Source organism: Adiantum capillus-veneris, chromosome 2 (genome assembly GCF_014529385.1).
Source record: "Adiantum capillus-veneris isolate H3 chromosome 2, ASM1452938v2, whole genome shotgun sequence".
Lineage (NCBI taxonomy): Eukaryota > Viridiplantae > Streptophyta > Polypodiopsida > Polypodiales > Pteridaceae > Adiantum > Adiantum capillus-veneris.
In genome coordinates, this window is record NC_140932.1 from 105,947,639 (window position 1) to 105,964,651 (window position 17,013).

General features: G+C 45.8%; 1 protein-coding gene across 1 annotated transcript; it reads left to right on the top strand.

Moving 5' to 3' along the window:
- Window positions 1-870: 870 nt before the first annotated feature.
- On the top strand, window positions 871-3,182 carry LOC147463334 (uncharacterized). Its single transcript, XM_086488129.1, has 7 exons — window positions 871-1,123; window positions 1,345-1,421; window positions 1,505-1,578; window positions 1,680-1,777; window positions 1,893-1,970; window positions 2,177-2,273; window positions 2,925-3,182. Exons 1-7 carry the CDS (start codon window positions 1,019-1,021, stop codon window positions 2,972-2,974), a joined length of 579 nt encoding a protein of 192 aa, XP_086344255.1. The 5' UTR covers window positions 871-1,018; the 3' UTR covers window positions 2,975-3,182.
- Window positions 3,183-17,013: the final 13,831 nt, after the last annotated feature.

The window sequence follows — 17,013 nt, forward strand, 5'->3', positions numbered from 1 at the left end:
TTTGAGGTGCAATTAGTGGCGGGAGGGAGGGATAATCCATAACGATTACCCCCCTCGTTGAGCCTCAGCACTGAAGGGCACGTGAAATTTTTGAAGCTCAAGCGGTGGGATCCACGGCAGCGAAGTCAAGACACGGCGATCGAGACGTGCGCAACCGTAGGATGCCGGGGTAAACTAGAACACGAAAAGGTAAACTTGGACAAGCAGAGGGGCTGTCCGAGTTTATTTATCATTATTTGGTTTGCCCATATGTCAACTTCCTCGTCGCGAGTGTAGCGATTAGAGCATTGACCTCTCATGGTGGTGGCACGGGTTCGAGTCTCTAAGCTTGCGATCGCGCCCATTTTTTTCCTCCATCCATCCGCCTCGAGATTCCCCCTTTGGACCCCCACCGCAGATCCCATCTCTTTTCTCCCGTGCCCTTTAGTGCTGAGGCTCGCTGAGGGTGGGCATCACTTCATAACTAAAATGCCCAACTTCTAACCTCGGGAGATAAGGTCCAATCAAAATAGAGCCCCGAGTACACTACAAACCCCGACATGTGAGCACTAGCCCTAATTTCTCTTCTTCTTGAGACTCGAGCTTTATTATGGTGGCAAAAGTTCCCTCTAGAAAAGAAGAATTGAGTTTTTGTGTGGGAAAAGAGGGACCTTTGATGTTTGGAAGGCCATGATGAGGATTGAAGACGAGGACCAAAAATTAAGGTAGTGGCAGTAGGAGGTCAAGTCCCCACCAGACCCAGGGGTTTACTCTCTCCCCACACGTGTGTTCTCTCTCTCTCTCTCTCTCTCTCTCCCTCTCTCGCGCGCGCGCACACACACACACACACATACACCCACCCGCCCATTTGACGACTCCTGCTTCATTTCTGTTTGCCTGCTTCCTAAAGCCTTACGTCGTTAGGATTGTTGGGCGATCTCTCTCTCACACTCACACACACACACACACACACACACACACACACACAGAGAGAGAGAGAGAGAGAGAGAGAGAGAGAGAGTGGGTGCGCCACTGCAAGATGATGAAAACGAGCGAGAATGACTTCAATCGAGCGGCTCTGCAGCAGTCTCTTCAATTCTGGCGTGGAGAGGCCAAACCGTCACCTCCTCAGCTACCTTCCTCTGTAAGTAAGGCTCTCTCATGCAAAAGAATTGTATGTGGAGAGAGAGAGAGAGAGAGAGAGAGAGAGAGAGAGAGAGAGAGAGAGAGAGAGAGAGAGAGAGAGAGAGAGAAAAGGTGGTGGCTATCTGTTGAGTCTTGATGATGGTTGCTCACAAGTACGAGCAAGGGGATACAGTTGTTTCACTAGATTTGTGGTTTGACAAGCCTCTCGTCTTTCCACAGAAAGAAACTTTTGTTGCTGAATCATCCAAAGTTGCAAGACCGACCCCAGAGATGCTCGACTCCAAGCAAGACATGGGGTACTTTACATGCTTTGAATACTGTCGCCAATCCAGAGGGCTGCATTTTCGCATTGACAATTTGTGGCAATATTTGTCTTCAGGCCTCGGCCCTGGCGATATGTCCGCTGGCGGAAAGCGCATAACAGGCTTCCTCAAATGCGCAAAGAACACCAAGGCATGTTTAGAATTCATATTTTGTGTGTCCTGGAAACCTCTTGTGCCCACTAATCAAATTCATTCTTGCTTACAATAATTTCTACGCCCTACATGAAATAGAGAGCAAAAGGGGAAACTTTTACCACAGAGTACTCCCAGATGAAGACTTGATTGAGGTGGCTGAAAAGTTTGAAACCTATCCAGAGGTCCTGATGGAGGTATATTTTGTTGTTTCGCTCGCAGTTATCGTTGTTATGATTGTCAATGTGTAAAACCACTTTGCGGTATGTAATTTTAAAGTAGAAGCTACCTTTTTTGTGTTAATTGATCCAGGCAAATCATGTCCTCAACCCAGTGAACATTGCCACAGGACAAGTTCTGTGGGTGCCTCGGACACATCCGATTGAGTGGGTATGTCCTGTTGCAATCTTATTACTCGTTGAGCAGATGGCTATGATGTGTTTGAATGGGCATGTGTTGAAAAGTCCTTCGACTCCAGCCTAAGTGTGGGTGATGCATGTGGTTTGGAGAAGGTAGCAGTTTCATTTTGGCCCACCAGATGTTCGCTGCGAAGTAATGCGCGAATTTTATCCTTTTCCTCTTCTTTTTTATTTCAGGGGAATACTTTATGGTCTTTGTCTCTGAAATACAACGTTCCTATCGGCACAATCCAGAAGGCTAATGGCATTGTAGACCCTGATCTGATATATGCCGGTAATGTGCATCTACCTTTACAATTCTGGGTATATTCACTCAGGTATTTTGGTCACTTTGTTGTGATGGTAGCAGAATGCAATTACTAAGAGCTGGGTCCATTTATGACTTAAGGACATTAGTGGTATTCAGCGGTAAAGTTGTAAAAGCACCTTGTTGGAAAAGAGAATGAAAAGTTTAATCTAAATATAAAGCAAAATCGAACATTGGCTCACGTAGTAAGGAGTGAATTCTCATTTGTCACCTTCCTTGATAGTTCCTAAATACAAGGAGCAATGTTGATATTAGTAGCTTTACTACTTTCAAGGAGGTTAACCCCGTGATATTGCTAAATCTTTTTGCATGTTGTGAATACAATTTAGTAGGACTTTTTATATCTCACTGATTTTCTTGGTGCAGGATTGTTTTTCAAACACTAAATCTCAGTGAATTTGTTTGCATTGGTGGATTTTTAGCGAATGATCTCTCACACCCACATTCGTTTGTAAAGGATTTCATTTAAAAAAAAAACTTTTGCTGGAATGTACAAATTTGTTTGCATTGATTGTTGTTTAGTCACATACATACACATTAATTGCACAGCCACAATCATGATTTCAATCTGGGAATATATTTCGATTGATGTGCTCTTTTTGGTTCTCATTATTGCAGGTGATGTACTGGTTGTCCCAGAAGAGCCTGACAACAGGAATGCCTGGTGACTAGGTTTATTCGTTTGTGCATGGTGTGCTGGTTGTTTCGGAAGCCTTGGGAGATGGATAACTGGAAACTTGTGTTTTAAAGTGTGCTGCATCTTTTCTCAGTGTATGTCAGCATAATTAGTCGAACATATTACTTCGTCACTTCCCTTTTCAAAAAAGTTATGAGGTCTTGTACAGTTAAGGAAGGCTAAAGAAAGGGTTCTACCAAGTAAGGTCGCATCAAGTGTCGGTGCTTAAGGGTGAATGCAGTGGTGAGTTAACATATATTATCTGCTAGTCAATGTCTAGCCACACTAGATCTTAAGCCACAAGTAAGATACCAAGTTTTTCAGTGGAAGGCTATGCCACTAGAGATACAAAGAGTTTTGAGTCTGATGTTGAGGCCTTTTGATTATGCTGTTGTAACACTACCTGGCCTTTTCTGCCTTGGCATACTCTGCTTGCGAAGGCCAGGCCAATTAAGAAAATTGCTTTTGTTTATGAGTCTTATGTTGTCTGATGTGTAGTGGCTACCTCATGGGCGACTTCAAAGGTTTTTGAGTGTGTGTTCAGCTCTAGTGTTGCAGGTCCCAACATCTCCTCATTGCTTTTTTTAGAAACTACTCCAAACTTGTTCTGAAGCCCATGGAATGGAATGCCGGTTGTGAACAGTGCTCTTGACAAGGAAAAGTATTATGTTGTGCAAGGCCTTCATGGTAGCAAGTGGTAGTCAGCCTTGTGTCTGTTGCAAGTGACTCTTGGTTCTCAACAACTCTATCTAGTAGTGCAGCTTTGAGGATGTTTAGGGAGGTTTTGAGGATCCAGGCAGTACTGATATAGTGGTGGTCTACTGCCTGGCCTTGCCTATTTGTGCTATCCTTTTTTTGAGTATAGATAGTGTACTGTGTACTATCGCCCTTAGCTGGCCCACATGTGCATATTAAAACTGAAGTTCAATTTCTGTGTTGCTTCGGCTGACGGGCATTTTGGTTTAACATGGATGCTATTCCACACATGTAATACAGACATGCAAATACACGAGTTACTTTGGTTGATGTGTGTTTTGGTGCCAATGTGGGGGCATGAGTGGCCCGCTGAGCAATCACCAAGAACTGCCCCCCTACAAGGATGTTGCCAACTCCAGACTACGCTGCGTTATATGAATACCCACCCCGGTGGGTCTCTCTCTCTCTCTCACACACACACACACACACACACACACACGCACTGTTGGAGAGCCTCAAAAGTGTGAGACCCCGAAATTCGTGAAAGCCATGCAGTCGTCCCCCATGTCACAAACCCATCATGAATGCTCACTCATCAGCAAACAACACTTTGCCCTGCACATTGGCTGAGCATATGTACAAACCTAGGAATAGTGCCTCAAGGACCCAAGCTGCAAAGTTCATCTTTGGCAAGTGGAAATCATGACCAACAATTCCAAGTGCCAATAGGCAAGCTTGCCATCATGTTATCTACAGTATCAGGACAAGTAGCTTGTATGGCATGCATAGATAGGTGCATAGGGTACAATGTATCTACAGTATCGGGACCAAGTAGCTTGTATTGCATGCATAGATAGGTGCATAGGGTACAATGTGTATGTTGAGCTCGGCCGAGGGTGGAGTCCACATGAAATTTGAGGAGACCTAGACAGTTAGAGATGTGTAGCTTGGCACATTGTAGGCTTGAGTCATGTCTGTCCCAAAATGTGAATGGACTCTCTCTCTCTCGCACAATTCCTCCTTGATTGGGTCTCTCTACTCCCCCCCCCCCCCCCCCCCCCCCCCCCCCCCCCCAAGAAAAAAGAAAAAAAACTATGGTTCTCTTCCCCTAGATTATTCACATCTCTCTCTCTCTCTCTCTCTCTCTCTCTCTCTCTCTCTCTCTCTCTCTCTCTCTCTCTCTCTGTGTGTGTGTGTGTGTGTGTGTGTGTGTGTGTGGCAAAGACTCCCCCCTCGTGCGCTCTGCACCCCTCGCCCTCGTGCCTGCTTTGCTTTGAAGCTCTTGCGTGTTGTTTTGCTCTAAAGCTCCCGCGCGTTGTTGTGCCTGCCTGCAACCCTGTGCGGTGTCGTGCTTGCTTGCCCTTGCTCGTTGCCCACCCGCTCCCACTTGCGCTACCCCTACGTTGCCGCCTCCCCTCGCTTCGTCTGCAGCCTCGCCAGGTGTCCCCCCCCCCCCCCCCCCCCCCCCCCCCCTCCCTCCCCCCCCTTCTTCTACGCGTAGGATGTCCCCCCCCCCCCCTTCTACGTGTAGGAAGTCAATTTTTTTTTTCTCGCTATGTTGTATCGGCTTGGTCCCATAGGTCAATTTGCCTTTTGAAAACGTTAATATATCATTTTATTTCTTTTTCCTTTTGATACTCCCTCCCTCTCTCTCTCTCTCTCTCTCTCTCTCTCTCTCTCTCTCGTCTGTACTCTATCGCTCCCCCTCCCTTGCCATACCGCCCCACGCTCTCCAACTCACCCAGCTATCGCGCCCGTTACTAATGGGGGTGCACACGCTCGTTTAGCGACTCCTCGGCGTACGATGATCAAGCATGAGGAAGTTGAATGATAAAGCCGACCCCTTAGAGGAAGTCATTCAAAAGTGCAAAGAGGAAATTACGGAGATCATTACCAAGATGAACCGTAATCTCTTGGGTACAATAAACATGCTCGATGGATGCGTGCTAATCCAAGAGAGCAAGATCTATACGGTGGAAGACCGAGTGACGACTCAAGAGGAAGAGATTGCGTTGCTCAAAAAAGATCTCGCTGAAGCACGATCAAGAAACACACTGGAAGAGGGCGAACTGCAACCCTCAGTAATCAAAGAAATCAACACAATCAAGAAGCAAGTACGGGCCATCAAAGAGGGAGAAGAGCAACACAAAGAAATGACGACTTCTTGGGTAGACGTTCTTACCAAAACTCAACAGAAGGCGGATGAAGCCGAGAAATGGATCAAGGTGGCCAAGAAAGGAAAAGGCAAGGAGAACGCCCACGTCCACACCAACTATCATTAATCAGACACTAGAGGAGGAGCAAAGGAGATGGGTGCGCGCTTTACATGTGAGAATTTGCGGTCTTAAAGACAAAGGCAATGTGGACGAAGAAGTAAAAGAACTCACAGCTTTGAAGGTGGTTCATGAGCTGACGCACACAAGGGCATGGAGAGTGGGCAACATAAAGAAAAACGGAAGCAGCAATGGAGAAACCTCAAAAGGAGCACTCATCCTCCGTTTTTCCTCCATGGAAGCGAGGAAGTCCTTGAAGAAAAGACCAACTCTTAAAGAGATCGGCATCTTTCTCGGGGATGATCTCACCCTCTCGTAGATCGCTCATATGCTCCTGCAAGAAGTAATGCTGGAGATTAGAGTGGCAAGGGAAAAAGGCAAGATTGCTTTTTACCGAGATGGAAAAGTGGTAATACTAGAGCGACGCTCCACATGACGATGTGAGACTGATGGGACCACACTCAAAGTGGTTGCCTGGAACTGTAATGGATCTATGCGTCTTGATGTAGGTGCTTTTGAGGATAGCTTTACTCGAAGAGACATCATCTTTTACTCTGAGACACACCATGCCCTTGGGCAATCCATGCCTCACATCAGTGGATACAGGTGGGAGACAACTTATAGACAGGAGACACGCTCAGAACACAGAGGGCGGGGCTCGGGGGGAGTGGCAGTGTTATATAGAGAGGATCTGCAACCACTGATACATATAGCCCGCAGGGATGAGCAGGCTAGGTACATGTGGGTGAGATTGAAAGCAGAGACGGGCAAATATCTCTACCTAGCCATTTGCTACTTTCCCCCAAGTACATCAGTTTATGCATCACACAGAGGACAATCCCCTTTCTCTATTTTGGATGATGACATATGGGAGTTCTCTAGGGATGGTGACATTATCATCCTAGGGGACTTCAATGCTAGGACTGCCCATCACCAGACAATGTTTTATGATACTTCAGAGGAGATGCTAAGAGAGCTAGATGTTGTGGAGACGGGCCCGTCGAGACTATCACACGATGTGGAATATACTGAGTATGGGCGACACCTGATAGACATGGGCACTGCACATGGATTGGCCATCTTGAACGGCCTACAGAGATTTCCTGCCCGCGGGAGGTTTTACATGCTTCCCACACAGGCATGGAGCCAGCACAGTGGACTATGTCATGGCACAGTCGAATCTCATCTCTAGTATCCAGGATCTCACAGTTGGGCTCAGACCGATCGGGGTAGCAGTAGATCATGCTCTGGTGTCGACCATCTTTTTCCAATTCAGTGTAGCACACAGGCCACGGGTAGCAGCCCCTACTCGCTATACATTCACACGGGAGACGGACTCTGTATACATGGACGGGATTTACAGACGCCTATGCACCGAGGACCCGGGGCGACCTTTGGAGGAGCTAACTACTATACGGACACAGACATTACATGAGGCAGAAGCATAGCCACACACCCAGCCTGAGCAGAGCCGCCGATCAGGGAGCATGCCTCAGAACAGCTGGTACGATGAAGAGTGCCGCTAGACTAGAGCCAGACTTTAGAGGGAGGTGCTTTTGGGGAACGTCACTCACAGACAGTCACAGATTGACTTCCGACGCCTGGTACGATGGAAGAAGAGGGCTTTTTTGGCTCGACTCGAACAAGATCTATATCAGCTATTCTTGAGTCAGGACTCACGTGAGCCGTGGCGGCTCTTTCATGAGCAGCCCCCCCCCCCCCCGCTATTTCCTCCACAGAGACCTAGGGTCAGTACGCATCATCTTTGTACACAGTAACTGGACAACCGCCCCTCCCCAACCCCCCTGACCCATGCCCACACACATGTGCCTTTTTCACCGTTGAGATGGTGAAGAAAGCTATTGATAGGATGAGGACTGGGAGAGCATATGATCATGATGGCTTAGTCGCTGAGCATTTCATGCATGCCAAAGATCTACTAGCGGAGCTTCTAGCAGTTATGTTTAATCGTGCCATGTGTGAGGGCCTACCGGACACTTGGAGCCTATCTACGATCGTACCTATCTTCAAGTCAGGAGACCCCATGGAGCCTGGGAATTATCGCACTATTATGATTGGGCACACACTGGCACAATTGTATGCATCCATTCTTGAGCAACAGTTGAGTAGATGGGCAGAGAGGGAAGGAATGCGTGCAACTGGGCAGGCAGGGTTCAGGAGAGGCTTCTCTACTCTTGACCATATCTTGACACTCAGGGCCATCATGGAGGAAGGTAGATCTCATGGGAGACGGATCTATTGTAGCTTTGTGGATTTCCGCAAAGCTTTTGACACAGTACCCAGAGCTAGATTGATGCGCAGATTACAGGAAATAGGGGTACCCACAGAGCTCATTTGGGGGATCATGGCATTGTACAGATCAGTAGTAGGGCATGTACGCACCCCGGAGGGACTCTCTACACCGGTTCACTCCACTATTGGGGTGAAGCATGGCTGCTCGCTCTCTCCTACTCTTTTCGGTATGTATGTGGATGAGGTTTCTGACTACATTGACAGCGATGGGGATAAAGGTGCACAGCTGGCAGGGACATGGATTCCACTTTTGTTATATGCTGATGAGATTCTGCTGATCTCCGAATCCCCAGAGGGAATGCAACATCAATTGGATGCTCTGCATACGTTTGCCCACGAAAGTGGTCTGTCTGTCAACCTTGGTAAAACCAAGGTTATGGTGTTTAATACCACCCCACAGTGGATCAAGAGGTCAGCACCTACATTCACATACGGCCAGGAGACTGTGGAGTACACAGACGCTTACACTTGGAGTGGTTTTTAGCGGACCTACATTCTCACTCAGAAGAGCAACAGAGACTAGACTAACTAGAGCCCACACAGCATTGGGTAGACTGGAGAGGATGTGTTCGCAGGTTCAGTTTCAGGAGCCCCGGACGAAGCTCTGGCTCTTTGACACCTTGGTGGCTTCAACATTGCTCTATGGGGCTGAGATATGGAGACCTTCATTGGATCACCACGAGAGGCCGGGTTGCACAGACGGATGGGGGAACATGGAGAAACCTCTCGTCTCTATGATCTCGCGGCTCATTAGAGCCAAGGCATCAGTACCACGAGCCATTATCCGAGCAGAGCTAGCGGCCCCCCCACTAGTGGTGGAGGAGCTCACCAGACTAGTCTCCTTCATAAACTGCACATGGGAACTCCCCAGAGACATATGCTCGCATGGCACTTGAGTCCTCTCGACAGTTAGCCATACAAGGAGATACAACATGCTGGTATGGGGAGATGACATCATGGTTTCAAGCGCATGGGTTCAGCATAGACAGGTTGCCACCATTCCAGTACTCATTGGATGCACCATCTCTCATTCTTACACAGTCAGAGATCACCAAGCTCATCCGCCAACACCTGACCCAGCTAGATACTAGGAGGACATGGATACAACCAACACAAGAATTGGGAACGAAGATGGCTTTCTACAAAGACCACCTTCTCGAGCTTATGGAAGATGGTTTGGTGACGAGACCCAGATACATGGATACCCATTTGTCTCATGGGATACGATGTGCTATTGGACAGTTACGCACATCGTCTCACCAGCTGCGGATTGAAACTGGGAGATACAACGGAGTACCAGCAGAGGCCAGGACATGCCCCTTGTGTGACATGGAATCTGAGACAGAGTTGCATCATACATGCCGCTGCCCCGTCTACTACGAGATACGAGGCCGCTTCCATTGCTTGTTCAGAGAGGGTTTTGGACCACTCTCAAGAGTAATGGGATATGAAGATCAAAGATGCCTGGGTTTGTTCTTGCTCGAGCTGCGCAGACACAGAGAGAGCCTGATGAATGGCGAGGCTAGCCAGTCTCAAAGATGGATCACAGACTTCTTCAGAGCAGACACTGGACAGCCGCAAGAGCCACTCCCACAGCAGAGCTCCCCCTTGTCTCACACCAGAGGCACACTGATCGACCGAGTGATTGAACTAGGGAAATCTAGGCGTCCACGACTGCGAAGGACTACACAGCATCGACGGAGGCTACGTCAAAAGATTCGGAGCACACTGGCCAGGCATGCACAACGCTCGGTCATACTACTAACCATGGAGGAAATTGATGAGATTCACCAACGACCGATGCTAGATCTTTTGTGATTCAACTACCCCAACAAGCCGCCCATTTTTGCTTAGTTTTTTGCTTAGCTCACATCGACCAATCTAGGATCCCATCGTATATATCTTTGTTTTGTACTGTTGTTAGGTTATTTTGTTACTCTGACTTTGTATCAGATCCACCACCTTGTAACTTTTTGGTCTCATAGGTCACTATGGCCTTTTGAAGACGTTAATATAACATTTCATTTCATTTCATTTCTCTCTTTTCAAGCTAAGTTGTCTTTTATTGTGCACTAAGCAATACATTCTCTTTGTTGTGTGCCTAGAGCCTCCTTAGTCTTCTCCAAGATGTGTATGTTTCCTTGCAACTCTACTTCCAACAATTGGCATCATGCATCCTCCCACGCTTAGTCGCTAGCATCGCCATCACACGTCTGCTCATGTTCTTAGATTTCAGTGAGCTTGGTGAGCGTTAGCATGTCGAAAAATACCTGGACAAACCTCGTAGAGCTTAGTTGACTAACGCATTGGGCGTTAGTGAAATGATACAAATCAGAGTAGGCTATCCATTTCGCCAACCATTAGTCAACGGCGATCTTCTCACATTCCTTCTTTTCCCTTTGAAAGGGCCGAGATGGAATTGAAGAGGCAAAGTGCTTATGGCTGCGAGCGAAATAGGGAGTTGCGTGGCACGCAACTCCCCAAGTTGCCTCTGCATCTCTGCTAATTGTTGTTGCTATAGTGACAAGAGATGCGTTGGAGGCGGAAGACGAGGGAGAAGAACCCTCGGGCGAAGCCCATGTCGGGTGTGTGGAATCAAGAGGAGAAAGAGACGTCTCCTCCATGGGTTTATGTGTGCTAGCGGCACCATTCTTGTGCTGAGAAGCGTCGTGTGACGCCATGGTGCTAAGGTAAAGAGAGCATGCGGGAGTATGTAGTAGAGGTTTCCTCTGGTTTGTTGTTTGTGCATGAGATGCAATTCTTAACACACGTGTGCATCAAATTTCATATTAGGCCAGAAATTTGCGATTCTCAACAAATTTTGATATGTTTTGATTTTACCATGATGGATGAAGTCCATGGTGACATGTGCTTCTTTTAGATACAAGGGAATGTCAGAGGCTTCAATGCACAACCGCAACACACTATCCAAAACCCTATGATATAATTGATTGTTAAGCAATTGGGAAGGGTTGCTTTGCTCAATTAAATGTCGGTCAACTATTTTCTTTTGGTCTATCAACAATTGTTCAATTGACAAAAGTGGAATTATGTTCTCACTCCATCTTGGTATCATTTCTAAGTTAAAGAGTTATGCATCTCGCAAATCATCCTTAACTTTGTTTAGGTTCTCTGTGTTTAATTATCTCGACAGGTGATCAGTCGTTGATGAGTTGTTCCTTTTTTAACCACAATTGTAAAGTCAAATTGGAGGCTTTATGAGAAACATATGGTGCCTATGTTTATACAATGCACGCATGCACACACATGCACACATTTCAAAGACATGTTGCTCTCTTGAATGTACTCCCACTGATAATAATACAACATCTCTTTTGGCTTGACAGTGGTGCAACTTCTCAATCGCCTCCTACCAACCATGCAAGTGCCATCAGTTACCTTTTGACATTGTCATGGGACGAGGATAATCTTTTCTCTCTAGAATATGAGATCTTGTGATCGAGAGTGATTTCTTCTTTGCATGTATATCTTACTGAATTCCACACAAGTTAAAGTATGTCTGCCTAGTGGATAATGACATTCTTGTGAATAACAAATTTTTCAATGTGTAGGGTTCTATTTTGTTTCGAATTTGTTAAATTACCTCTAGCTTGGTTGAACATGTAGATGTATGAACCTAATCTAATGAATCTAGTTCTCAAGGGTATAATCAGAATTGCTATTTAGAGTTGTAAAACCTTTTACTCTTCTTAGGAAGGGTAAAAGAGGGTAGTGAAGCATTCAATTTTTTTTTAGCTTCTTTTGAAGGGGAATAATCTTCTTTGAAAGGTCCAAGAGGCCAGTGACTCATTCAAAATTTTGATGCCACTACTCTTATGAAGTCCTTGTCCTTCTCTTAGTTGTTTGGGTGCCTAGAATTTGTTGCTCATAAGTTTAACCTTGGTGATGCTAAAATGACCTTGCTCTATTTTTGAGCAGTCATGGGGCAAGGTGTTGCTATGCTACATGAAATTCTCGGGGAATTCAAGAGGGCCTGACAACTGTGTAAAAACAAGCAATTATCGTCGTTGATATTGCTTATACCTTTAACGATGGATTTACTACTTGATTATGCACACACTCTTGGTCTTTTAATGATCTCTGTAATGTAACTTGTTGGAATTAGGGTTGCAGAGAAACACACACAACTTGGAGAAGACGAAGGAAGCTCAAGGCACACAATAGAGAGTGTGTTACTTAGTGTGCAATAGAAGGAAAGATAGCCCTAGAGTGATGGGCGTATATACAATGCACGGGGGAAAAAACCTCCTAAAGAGGGAAAAAATGCCCCGGCGGTCCTAGTGTGTTCACACACATCACTACCACATGTATATGGTAACAAATCCCCCCTGGAGTGATGCGGTGAACGAGAGCTGGCACATGAGTAAAGGGAAGTGCCATGCCCTGAGGACAGGATCAGTCCACAAAGGGGAGTAAGCCCAAAGCTTTGCGGAAAGCTTCAAGCTTCTCACGAGACAATGCCTTTGTGAAAAGATCTGCAAGGTTGTCCTGTGTTGGCACATAAGCCAAGTTGATCTCTCCTGCTGAGAGCCTCTCCCTAACATAGTGGTAATGCACCTCAATGTGCTTTGTGCGAGCATGAAAAACTGGGTTCCTCGCAACTGCCAATGCGCTTTGACTGTCAGTGTAGATAGTGTTGGCAGTGTCCTGTCCAACACCCAAATCAGCCATAAGGCGTCTGAGCCATACACACTCAACCGTAGCTGTGAAGATTGCCCTGTACTCAGCCTCACAACTCGAAGTGGCCACAGTAGGTTGCTTCTTGCTCAACCATGATATACATGAACTGCCAAGCATGAAACAAAAACCACTTGTGGACACTCGCGTGTCAAAACAACCAGCCCAATCTGAGTCCGAAAAAGCATGTAAGTCTGGCGGCAATGATCCCCCCTTGGGATAAAACAAGCCAAGATGTAAAGTGCCACTAAGGTCGCGGAAAATTCTCTTGACAGCCTGCCAATGCTTAGACCCTGGGCTATGCATAAATCTGTTGACCTGTGAGACTGCAAACTGAATATCCGGCCTCGTGTTGCATACATAAATGAGGCAGCCAACAGCAGTTTGGTAAAGAGTGACATCAGCAGGATCGCCAGCATCATGTAGACTCAACTTCAAACCTGTTTCCATGGGAGTGGCAATAGGTTTGCAATCCTCAAGTCCAAACTTACATAGCAATGTCTCTATGTAACTTTTCTGACACAAGGCAATACCACCATCACACTGCTTAAACTGTATGCCCAAATAATGATGCAACAGCCCCAAATCTTTCATCTTGAAAGTAGCATTCAAATCAGCCTTAAATTCAGCAATATGTCTCTCATTTGGTCCAGTGATCAGCAAATCATCAACATAAAGAACCACGATGAGAAATACATCACCCTCACGCTTTACATACAATGTGCTTTCTGTTGGACTGTTACGAAAGCCTTGTTTGACCAAATGAGTGTCAGCTTTCTCATACCAAGCACGAGGAGATTGCTTCAACCCATACAAAGCCTTGTTACATTTGCACACTTTGTCCTCTTGTCCTTTTATGACAAAACCGCGAGGCTGCGTTACATAAACTTCCTCAAATATGTCACCATTCAAGAAAGCAGTAACAATGTCTGATTGATGAACATCCCAACCAAAATGAGCTGCCAATGCACATAGAAAACGCACAGTAGTCATACGACAAGTGGGAGCAAAAGTCTCTTCATAATCTATGCCTTTTTGCTGTGCATAACCCTTTGCAACAAGTCGAGCCTTATGGCATCGATCTCACCATCCGGCTTGCGTTTCAACTTGTAAACCCACTTCGTACCAATGGCCTTTTTTCCAGGAGGCAAATCACATAAAGTCCATGTGTCATTTTCTATAAGTGCATCATATTTTGATTGCATGGCAGCCATCCAATTTTCTGAATTCTGTGCTTCATCAAAAGACAGAGGCTCCTCAACATCATGTAAACCAGACACAGCCAAAGCATAACAATCTGATTTATAAGATGCATGGCGAGAGCCTGAACGAGTAGGACTAGACAAAGGTGCATCCAATTTACTGTCACGCAAAGTGTGCACCAGCCATTTTGGCATACCTCTAGCCTGCTCATTTTCAGCCCTTTACTCATCAAGTACATCATGTACATCTGGTTCAGTAATAGGCTGATCTAAAACATTTTCAGAAACCCCCATAGGCTGTACATTTGCCTCATTGGAACTTACATTCGTATTTCCACCACTGAAAAGAGGCAACAAAGTGTCATAAATGTCCTGTGAGCTTACATTACTGTCTCTAGTACATGACAGCAAGGGCTGAACAGAATCTTCCACAAACACTACATCCCATGAAACCAGAATACGTTTTGTTTGCGGATGATACAACATGTAACCTTTGCTTTCAGCACTATAACCAACAAAAATACATTTGACAGCCTTATCATCCAATTTTCTGCGCTGCACTTGTGGCACCAAAACATATGCCAAACAGCCAAAAACACGCATGTGCTCAATAGAAGGCTTTCTATCATGCCATGCTTCATATGGAGCAATAGACTACAAAGCTTTCGTAGGACACCTGTTAAGTACATAAGTGACACACATGATGGCCTCAAGCCAAAAAGAATGCGGTAAAGCTTGACTTTTGACCATACATCGTGCCATTTTCGTCAGTGACCTGTTTTTCCTCTCAGCAACACCATTTTGCTGAGGTGTATAAGGCGCTGTACATTGGTGTTTTATCCCACGACTAGCCAGAAATGCATTAAATTCGTGAGACATATACTCCCCCCCTCGATCGGAATGGAGGGTGCCCATAGTACATTTTGAGACATTTTCAACCATAGCCAGAAATTGTTTGAAGCACATAAAAACTTCGGACTTCGCTTTAAGCGAAAATACCCATGCATGCCTGGAGTAATCATTAATGAAAGTCACGAAGTACAGGTAATTGCCCAAGGACGGAGTTTGCATGGACCCACAAACATCACTATGCACAAGCTGCAACCTGCATGTGGCCCGAACTGAACCATCGTTTGGAAATTTAGAACGCTGCATCTTACCCAAAATACAGCCTTCACAGACATGTTTGACAAGTGCTTCAAGAGGTGGCAAAGAAGCAACCATATCAGATTTCTGCAAACGCAGCATACTGGCAAAATTCAGATGACCAAAACGTGCATGCCAAAGTTTTGCATCTGAAATAGCCCTTGAATCTGCAACAGCATTTGCAAAATTTTGTCCACACTTGTCATACAAAGTGAGCTTGCCCACGGCACAGAAGCCCAGATGCAACAATTTCATCACCAAAACTGAGATCATGAACTGTACATCTGTCATCCACAAATTTGACTACAAGTCCAAGTCTAGCAAGTGCGGATACAGACAAGAGATTCTTCTTGATCCCAGGTACATAAAGTGCATCAACAAGTGTGAAGGAACTGCCATTAGTAGCAGTGAGCACAATCTTTCCAACTCCCTGAACTAGATAAGAGGCTTTGTTGGCACAAGTGACTGAATTCCCATGAGGGACAGACTCGAGAGAGGTAAACAATTCACGATGTGAGGTAATGTGCTTTGTAGCACCACTGTCGAAATACCACACATGTGAATCTGCAGCAACTGACAAGCATGCATCATGGACAGCAGGATTGTAAGTGCACTCTGCGCTAAAAGCCCATTCTGCATCAACATCAGCAACACAGTCTCCTTTCACAGAAGACTAAACAATGGCTGCATTTGTAGTGGAACCAGCATTTGCAGTGGAACCACCCTCTTTCTTCTTAGCCTCTTTGGCCTTCAACTTAGGACACGACTTGATCAAGTGATCATTGGCTTTACAATAATGGCAACGCATCTTCTTTTTGCCCTTATCACCAGAATTGCCAGACAAAGTACTGCCAGCAGAAGCATTAGGAACATAATTTTTGCCACTCGCAGCAGAACCATAAGAAGTGGCTGCATTGCTGTTACCACCCTTTCTTTGAGAAGCAATAAAAGCCTGTTCAACTGCACGCTGCCTAGTCCTGTTTTTTCTGGAAAGTGACTCTTGCAACAACAATGTGCATAATGCATCAAACTTGACAACTTCAGGATTTCCTTGGGTCATCAGTCTCCAAGTACTAGCAAAAGTCTGGTAGGAATCTGGTAAGGCATCAAGAACAGTCTGCACATGGGAACTGTCTGAAATGACTTCACCTGCAGAAATAAGCTGCTCATTGATATCCTTGACACTAGCAAGGAAAGTGTCCATATCATCTTCCTCATGCATAATCTTCAACTCCAGCTCTTTACGCAGCAAAGCAATTTTAGCCTCATTGTGGCTTGCATAAAGACCTGCTAAAATATCCCAAGCCTGTTTTGCAGATTTTGCTGAACGGATGTGAGGAACAATGGTGCGCTTCACAGAAAACGCAATCAATGCATGAGCCTGTGCATCCTTAACATCCCAACGAGCTTGTTCTGCTGTAGGCAAAACAACTCTAACAGCTGCAATCCTTGCAGCAAGACCTGCAACATCCTCAACATCACCTACATCCTCAGAACCAGGACGTACATCAATGCCCTGCACAATGTTCTAGACACCTTTTGACACAAGAACATGTTGCATCATATAAGCCCACATAGGGTAGTTGTCCCCATCCAACCTGTCCTCAGCAGCAAACATCTTGAACACATCTGTGTTGTTGTTGTCAGCCATGGTAAATGCTGCACCTGATGTGAAAACTGCCCGAAAATAGGAGAAATGGAGC